This window comes from Urocitellus parryii, chromosome 1, assembly GCF_045843805.1.
Source record: "Urocitellus parryii isolate mUroPar1 chromosome 1, mUroPar1.hap1, whole genome shotgun sequence".
In the NCBI taxonomy this organism is placed as follows: domain Eukaryota; kingdom Metazoa; phylum Chordata; class Mammalia; order Rodentia; family Sciuridae; genus Urocitellus; species Urocitellus parryii.
Window position 1 is genome coordinate 281,188,217 of NC_135531.1, and position 8,822 is coordinate 281,197,038.

The following is an 8,822-nucleotide window of genomic DNA, read 5'->3' on the forward strand; positions in this document are numbered from 1 at the left end:
TGAAGGCACTGGCCAGTGGACAGGCACAGGCTCAGCTGTCTAGTGGGGTGCCGAAGCTGAGAATCAGCAGCAGACAATCAAGGGAGGAGCGTACCACAGCAGAGTCATGTCTTGGTCCTTCCAGTGCCTTGATGCAGACATCAGCTTCTGTGCCCTGTGCATGTGACAGCACCACAGCCCCGCCCCGCCCCTGCTTGTCCTAGGGAGGGCCCTTCAGCCCCCAAGAAGTGATTAACTTAGGCATATTCAATGTCAAGGCAATTTGGAAAGATTCCAGCAATAGAAGGTTCAAACTCAAGAGAATGCAAAGTTCTCTCTCAGCCAGAGGAACTTAGGCTGAACAGAATAGAGAAAAGTGTTCATTCAACAAGATCTTAAAAACCTTGGTTGTGTTTCAGCCCCAAATCAGAAAATACCCATTATATTAAAATGTAAGTCTTCCTTCAAAATTATAGTTATGAGTCTATATAGAAAATAAGAAAGAACAGATTTGGGGCTTTAATTTTGTTATGCAAAGGTTAGAAAGCAGTAGCATTTTTTAAATCATTTTTAAGAATGAACTGTACTGCACTGACTACTTTCTATGATGTTTAGTACTTCTGATTAAAAGAACACCCAATGAACACCCAATGAAACTAACATTCCACTATCACCAGAACCCTGGAAGGCTACTTCTGAGGTTCAGAGGGCTTGGGGTCCCTCTGGTCTGGTCCCTTCCAAGGAGACCCCATGGTGCAGCATGCCACCATGGCCACTGAGCCAAGGGAATCAATAGGAAGATTCCTTCCAAATGCCCAGACCCCTAAACGAAGGGGAGGGAAGCACACGTGTGTGTCAGGTTCAGAATACGTGCTTGTCCTGCCATGATCAGGTCTGTGCCGGCTGTCATGTGCTGTTAGTTGAATCGTGATGCCCCTGGATGGAGAACTAACAACACACAGGCCAAAGGAATGACTGAGGATCCCAGTACTTGTTTGCCTACCCAGGAAGTTTCTAGAAGTCTCTCCCTCTTTGTTCCCCATTCATGGATCTCTAAAATGTGTACCATAAAGTTTGCTGGAGTCATTAATATATTATTAATATGTTAAAAAAAATTTCTTTTTTTTAAAGAGATTTCTTAAAAATGCAATTCTTTAGCAATATCATTAAAATACCTTTACTAGTCTTCTGATTTTAGCTTCCCAGTATAGAAGGAAGCCCTAAAATCAGGACTTGACCTTTTTCTGTGCTTCATTTCTAAATACTTCAGGGGCTGGCTGAGTAGTCTCCAACTGCCTGTGCAGGAGTATTTCTGACCAGCAAGGCTACTTGCTGCATAAATACAGAGTAATCCTGGGTCTTTAGTATTCTGGTTAGGTGTTAACGGTAAGTTTACCACTGATGTGCCATTTCACCAAGCAAGTTACACTTGTTGATTTTTAAAGCTTTGAAAAGTGGTACTTTTATTTTCTCTATATCAAGTTATTTTGCTTTTTTCCGTTTTCTGAAAGCTGTTTAGTTTTCCTTTTGTTCTCCTATTTAGCTTTAAAATTTCTCTTCCTAAAGTTCCTAATAGTCTCACTATAAGACTAAAAGTCAGATCACCTATATTTTTTTCTTTCACTAAGATTACATTTTAAAATTTATTTCCTACTACCTTTCTAAAATTTTAAAGTCTTCTTGGAGACTTCCTAGACTCAAATAATAAAAGATAGTGAAATTATACAATGGATATGTGAGCTTCAGGATCATTTTCAGATGTATTCAGTGTTTTGTATATAGGAGTAAAAAATATGTATGATAAGATGAAAAGTGATATTGGATAAAAGAACCAAGTTTATGACCACGAAAAAATTAATTTCTGTGTTGGATGCATTTATGAAAGGGAAGAAATGAAGTGACTGTAAGACACCATTAGCCTTTAAAATGCATTTCCAGAAAGGATCCTGAATTTATCTTCTGACAAGCTGCTAGAGCAGGGCCTGCCTATGTTGCGGAGTGTGTGCGGGTGCATCCCTGTCAGCATTGGTTCTCCAGATTTTGCCTTTAAGCAGATGTGAACACTCCCAGGTCTTGGTCCCGCTGAACCTGAACGCTGTCGTACCCTCCTGCACAGAGGTGTTGGGGCTACAGACACATTTTGTACACATCCTTATGTGCCTGGTGGGGGTGTGTAAAAACACCAGCCATCCCTACGCTTGCCTTCAAAGAGTAACTGGGTTAGGGCATGTTGTCAGCGTGCTTGGATTTGTAAACAGGGTCAAAACTGTCACTGGTGAGTCTACAAGAGAAACAAGATAGGTACACCCGAGCTGTCAGCTCAGGGAGGAAGGCTGCCGTGGTGCTCCTGTGTCTCCATTCGGGGTGTGTGTTGCCCTGGCAACCTGAAGCGTGAAGCCTGTGAGCTCTTGTGTTGCAGTGTGGTTTGCCTGGCGTTCTTGCATGCTAACCTAAGTAGAAGACTAGCCTGTTTGCATGAGCCGGATGCTGCTCCCAGAAGTGAGTCAGGAGGTGGCGCCTCCCCTGGCTGAGTACCTCCCCGTCCTGCCTGGCCTCATCCACCCTGGTACGTGTGTAACTCTGCCTTCATCATTCATCTCACTAACCCCAACCAGCATCCCCTGGCGAGCCACCGCTGGAGGGCGCCGCGTGCCATTCACCCCAACCTGTGTCTCTCTCCTCTCTTCAGATATTAGGTTGAAAAAGCTCATTGATGAACGGGAATGCCTGCTGGAACAGGTAATGATCTTTTAATTACTTTAGCAGGGCACGTGAAACCACAAGCCTTCCCGTCCTGACATCTAGTGCACTCAGAAAACCCCTAAATACATCACGCCTGAAAAGAACCATAAGCCAAACCTTAGCTTGATTTTGTCCAAACAGAACATCACACGTCACGCGAGTGTCAGGGAGGAGGTCTCAGAGACCTGAGGCCGCTGTGCTGAGCTGGGTATGTCCTAGTGGATTGCTGCTTGAATTGCACATTAGTGTGGAAGGCCCAGGCTAAGTGCTGAGACCAGGCCTTGGTCGCTGCCAGCACCTCTCCTCTCACTGGTGCTTGTCACCACCCATCCGCCTTGTGCCCAGTGATCAGTCCCTTCCGGCAGGTGTTTCTTTGAATGGTTGATCAGCATTGTTAACTGTGATTTATCTTCATTCTCTCTCTGACCTCAAGAAATCCTGGATACTGTCCTTGCCATGTTCAGGACGGTTACTAAATTATTCCACAACACCTTCTAAGGAAACTCAGTTCCTCTAATTTTCCTTCAGAAGCTACTAACCAAATGCATTTGCCTTACTTTTTACAATTCTGTTGAACACTCTTTCAAGACTGGATAAAGCATCTGTGGTGGCAGGAGTCTCAGGGATCCTGTGTTCTTTTAGAAACACCATCTGGTTTGGGGTGTGGCTCAGTGGCAGGCCATGGCCTGTCACGTTCGAGGTCCTGGGATCCATCCCTAGCACCACAAAAAAATAAAGCAATGTGAACTTTTAACACGTATCCACTGTCATTCTGCACCGTGTCCTTGAACCAGCAGGCACCGTGGTCTGTGTTTGGTCAGAGGTGCAGGGAGATGGCTACCCAGAGGATGCCACAGAGGTCAGAAGCGAGCCAGAAAGCAGGGCAAGGCTCGCCACTGGGCACCTGCGCATCCGGCACTCCTCTGCAGCTGCCGATCCCACCTCCTGTTTCTCCCTGCCCAGGAGAGCAGGGCTGTGCAGACACCCACTCCCTGAAGACTGGCAAACACCTCTGCACAACCTGCAGCGTGACTGGGTCCTTGGCACAGCTTGGGGGGATTTAGTTCCTGCACTGCTAGGCCTGGAGACACCAAGTGGCCCTGTCTGGCTTCTTGTGAATAAAGCAAAGGTCAATGGCACACTAACTCACCATCCGTTGGCTGGTTCTTTGGGTGGCTTTATGTACAGCCTCCTCCTGAGTCCCCAAAGAATTTCACCTTCAGAACGACTTTTCATCCAAGTTACAAAACAATTCATGCCAGGTATTGTAAAGAAAGCTCCTTTGCCATTCGTTGTATGTCTAGTATTTTCTGAGAAGAGCACCTATTGGAAAAGGTTTTTATTTACTTACTGGAGTTGGTCTTGATTAAAGGGAGAGTCCCTCTGGCTGGTGTACTACAGGGTGGATTGTCAACTTTTGCCTTGTTCTCTCCTGCTCAGTCGTGTCCTCCCTGTCTCCTGGGCACAGGGCACTCAGCTTCAGGCTGTGGCCTGCTGTGCTTCTGCGGGCTGGTTTTCACTTTATGTTTGCTTCCCTTCCCATAGGGCACAAACTCAGCTTTCCGGTTTCCTTTGGAATACAGAAATTAACATATTTTACTGGTGGGTGTTTCAGATTAAGAAACTCAAAGGGCAGCTGGAGGGGAGACAGAAGAATGGCAAGCTAGACAGTCTGCGCCCTGAAGATGCTGCATTGGAAAACGGGACAGACATGCACGTCGTGGATCTACAGAGTAAATGTCAATTCTTGTGCAGAACACACTGTAATGTGCGCTATCCTTAAGCCATCACGGCACAGAAAGCCCAGGAGCCCTCACATCCCCCACCCAGAGGCCCTGGATACAGAGGCACAAAGGCACTTCTTTGTGGGCAGAGCAAGGACGTTGCTTTCCAGGCCTGTGGCGTAGAGCAGGCGTCCCCAGAGGTGCAAGTGTGCCCTGAGGGGAGCCACGAGTGCTCTGCTGGGCACTGCAGTCCTAATCTGCTGATGGCAGGAAAGACGGGGAGGCACTTTTTATGTCAATAACTAGAAACAGGTTTAAAGAAGACCAAACACGCCCATCCCTCCTCCCCGTCCCAACTCCATCCTGGGTCTGCCGTCTTGGCTCAGGGGTGGCGCTCGCCTGGGCTCTCCTGACCTTCCCAAGCAGGAGGCACAGAGGCACTTTCCCAGCCTGGGTTCACACCACGCCTTCTCCGATCCTTGGTTCCAATACATTGTGGAGCCACAGACCAGCACTTAGAAATCTGCAAGATGATTATAAAGTAAAGACATGGTTCCCAGGAACTCCTGTTTTAACATTTTCAAAGCCCAAGAGCTTAACAATTTTTCCTTTTCTTTCAACCTTTAGGGGATGCCAACAGACAGATCAGCGACCTCAAATTTAAACTTGCAAAATCTGAGCAAGAGATAACTGCATTAGAACAAAATGTATGTGAGCACCTCTTAAGCAGTCATGGGCAGTCAAACGGATGTTTAACTGAAGTTTTGTTGGCTAAAAATAGCACCTGAAGGGCTGGGGACAAAATAGCAGAGATTTTTAGAACCAAAAATGGTCCTGATATGGGCAAATGAAGGCAGCAAGTCTCTCAAGGTGTTTCTTGGAGAAAGAGCAAGTGCAAGGAGAGATGATTATTAGGGTTAGGCTCTTCTATAAGTCCTTTAGAAATACTGGTCAGTGGTAGAAGACAGCCAATGTGGCTTGGGAACTTTTTAAAACTTTGCTCCTTTAAAAGTAATTTAGCTAATTGAACACACTTCATGCTGTCACTCTGCCTTTCTCTGCTAGCCAGGGCAGTTCTCCCTGGTATCTAACTTGGGGTATTCCCACCTCCAGATGCTGGGCCCAAGGACAATCTGTGTCCTATCCAAGGAAGAAGTCAAAGCAGGCTCTTTCCCCCTCCGTCGTGAGCACACCCCAGGGTGGGTTTTTGTTTTTTGTGTGCCACTTAATGAAGCATGCTGGCAGGCATTCACCGCCTTTGCCACCCAAAGGCGCCTGCACTCCTGCTCTGCCTTTCCCACCTCCCACCTGCCACTCCTGGGAGAGGTCAGCCTGGAGCCAGGTGCTGGCAGGACCTTTGCTCTTCCTCGGCCTACGGCTCTCCAGCAGGACAGACGCCAGGGCAGCGGCACCGGGCCTGAGGATTACCTGTGACTGCCGAGGCAGAGAAGCCCTTGCCGGCTCAGAGCTGGGCCACTGTTTGCACAGACGCCTTGCTTGGCCAGACGCTGAGTCCTCTCCCACGGGCTGTGTCACTGTGACTCGCAGGGTGTATTCTCTGTTTCATTAAGTCAGTCAGTCCCTATGTTCTTGAGAAGAATAAAGCAATTAGAAGAAGAAAATGGACCTGTTGACTTATACAGATGGCTTTTCCCTGCCTTTCAGGTATTAAGGTTAGAGAGCCAAGTGTCACGTTATAAATCAGCTGCTGAAAATGCAGAAAAAATAGAAGATGAACTTAAGGCAGAAAAACGGAAACTCCAAAGAGAGGTAAATTTTCTAGACTGTCTTAGGGAAAGAGTGGTGTGGCCGTTCCTCTGGTTGGGCCATCGAGGGAGGATTTACTTGGGTTAAATCTGCCATGAGGCTGTGCATGGCCAGCTGTCCCCAGCCACACCAAGTGCTGTCGTCCTAACAAAGGCGATGGCAGGGCAGCCAGTCAGGAGCCTAGGACCAGGACCCTGGCTGGCCCTGACTGTCCAACCAGCCAATGAGCATCTACCACAGGGACCCATCCATAAATGTCGAGTTGATTAGTGAGATCAAGTTGCAGCCAGGCCACTGATGCCTACATATGAAGTCACATGGAGCCAGCCTGGACGTGGGCAGCGGCCAGCATTGTCTGAAGTGCCCCGAGAGGCTGAATTGTGCACAGGCCATCTGCTGTGCTGCCAGGCTTTCTTTAAAAACTACATGTATTTAGGCTGGGGCTAGGGCTCAGTGGTGAAGCACTCACCTGGCACACGTGAAGCACTGGGTTCGATCCTCAGCACCACATAGAAATAAAATACTGTGTCCACCTAAAGCTAAAAAATAAGTATTAAAAAAGAACTACCCGTATCTTACCTTCCTGAAGACACTTTGCAGAGCTGTTCACCCAGCCCAGGTTCACAGCACCTGGTGAGCGTGGGTCTGTACATTGGGGCACAGCACTGTTGTAAGTTGTATCTCATCCCTTTAAACGTCCCAAGCACAACTTGCTGTTTTCCACTTTGATCTGACCCTGCTCAGTCTCTGGGCATCTCTGCTGCCATTCATGGCTTCTACACTCACCTCAGGTGGCCTTGCCCTTCCCGTGTGGTGGTTCATGAAGCTATGCTTCATTTTTATTGGCAGGAAGGCCCCAGGCCTGACTAGGGAAAACTTCCCGCCAGCAGCGTTCCCTTCTGCCCCTGCTGGTGACATGGGTGGGGGAGGTTCATCTGAACCAGGGCCCCACCACCCTACTTATGGGTTCTGGGTAGAAGCAGAGCCACAGATGCTCCCACATCTCCATGCCTCTATGACCGTGCAGCTCCCTCCCTGGGGCATCTGCTGGTCTTTCTGCTCAGCTGAGGTTCTGAGCCACAACCAGCCTCTTGCCTTCCTGCTTTGGTCTCTGGCCACGGAGACCTGGCTCCTGACTGCCCCAAGCCATGGGGGCCTCCTTGCCTGAGGCCCCGGGCTCGCTCTGGTTCGTATTTTTTTTGCCTTGCTTCCCGGTGTGAGAGTGTCAGGGTCCCCAGTGGTACCCTGTCTGGGGTCTAGTCTCAGAGGAGGAGGTTTCCTGGTGACTCGTGATGCCAGAACCATGGCCTGGAACCACCTTCTAAATTAAGAAGCACACAGACACATGGGCGTTTTAGGATTTCAGTCAGTACTTGTAGTTCTCCATGGGACTGGAATTCCAGCCACAGGGGACCCGCGTTGTTGGGAGGAAACAGGTTCCTGGGAGCTCACTGCCTCTCCCTGCTTTCAGCTCCGCTCAGCCTTAGATAAAACGGAAGAGCTTGAGGTGAGCAACGGCCACTTGGTGAAGCGCCTGGAAAAGATGAAAGCCAACAGGAGCGCACTCTTGACCCAGCAGTGAGCACCAGCTCTGAGTGCCAGCTGCTGCCTGGCAACCGAGAGCGTGGCGACGTGGGCTTTTCTCTGTGCCGCCTGGAAGTGCTGCTTCTTCCCCTGCCTCTGACAGAAGGAGCCCCAGTGGCCACCAGATGCCTCTGTCTACAGGCACCTGCCCCAAGCCGGGCCACCAGGTGGGACCTTCAGGTCTCTTCTAAGCACACTGGGCCTCTCGGGAGCTTCGGACCTGATGCACCGCAGCCTCAGTGCCACTCCAGTGGTGATCAAAGCCAGGCTGGAGGGGGGACTTGAGTTCTCTTTTCATGTGTCTTTCTGAATGAAGGTGAAGGGGACGTTACAGTGTTGGGACTTTCTTCCGCAGCAGAACCTACAATTGGAGCGACTTCAGTCGTGTCTCTTAGTCTACGCTTTTCATACACAAAACACTGTGGAACCACAAGCCATTACCAAGCATAACTCTGGCTGGAGACAAGGGCATGGTCTAGACATAAGTGACCTTAAGAGACTCTTCACAGCGTCAGGTGAAGCTCTGCTAATGGATTTTTGCTTCAGTTCAGTCATGAGAATACTTTTTTCCAGGGTAATTAGGCAATAGCTTCACTGAAAATGACAGCTTTTCATTTGCATTATTTAATCCTTATATTTGAAATGGAAGTTGTTAACTTCTTTTTAAGAATGTGCTGTTGGAAAAATAAAAATTTAAATGTTAAAATACTTGAACTATGTGGTTTTTATTTTTCCCACTAGGAAAGAAGTTCCTTAACTGATATTTGTTATTCTGTGTATTTATGGTCATTTTTCTTAAATCTTTATAAGCATAGCAAATCAACTCTTTTTCTTATTTTAAAAAAATAGATATATTCATGCAATCAGGGCACCTGGGATAAAAATGAAATGGGAGCAGTAGGAAGCCAGAGTAAAGACAGCTACAATATCATCAAGGGCAAAAGCAGAACAGACTCAGCTGCTTGCTGATTTTTAATTACTCTTTGTACACGTTGCATTTCCCATGTGACTGGTTAAAGAGGCCAG

At 48.0% G+C, this 8,822-nt stretch overlaps 1 protein-coding gene across 9 annotated transcripts in view; it reads left to right on the plus strand.

Moving 5' to 3' along the window:
• The window catches only part of Lrrfip1 (LRR binding FLII interacting protein 1), a 125,114-nt gene extending 116,643 nt beyond the window's left edge, over positions 1-8,471 (plus strand). For all 9 annotated transcript variants that reach the window (XM_026395993.1, XM_026395994.1, XM_026396002.1 and 6 more), the window contains 5 exons: positions 2,669-2,718; positions 4,337-4,454; positions 5,073-5,152; positions 6,111-6,215; positions 7,684-8,471. In XM_026395993.1, coding sequence (XP_026251778.1) covers positions 2,669-2,718; positions 4,337-4,454; positions 5,073-5,152; positions 6,111-6,215; positions 7,684-7,794 — 464 coding nt within the window. In that variant the 3' untranslated portion in view covers positions 7,795-8,471. The remainder of the gene's footprint in view (positions 1-2,668; positions 2,719-4,336; positions 4,455-5,072; positions 5,153-6,110; positions 6,216-7,683) is intronic.
• The last annotated feature ends 351 nt before the right edge of the window (positions 8,472-8,822 follow it).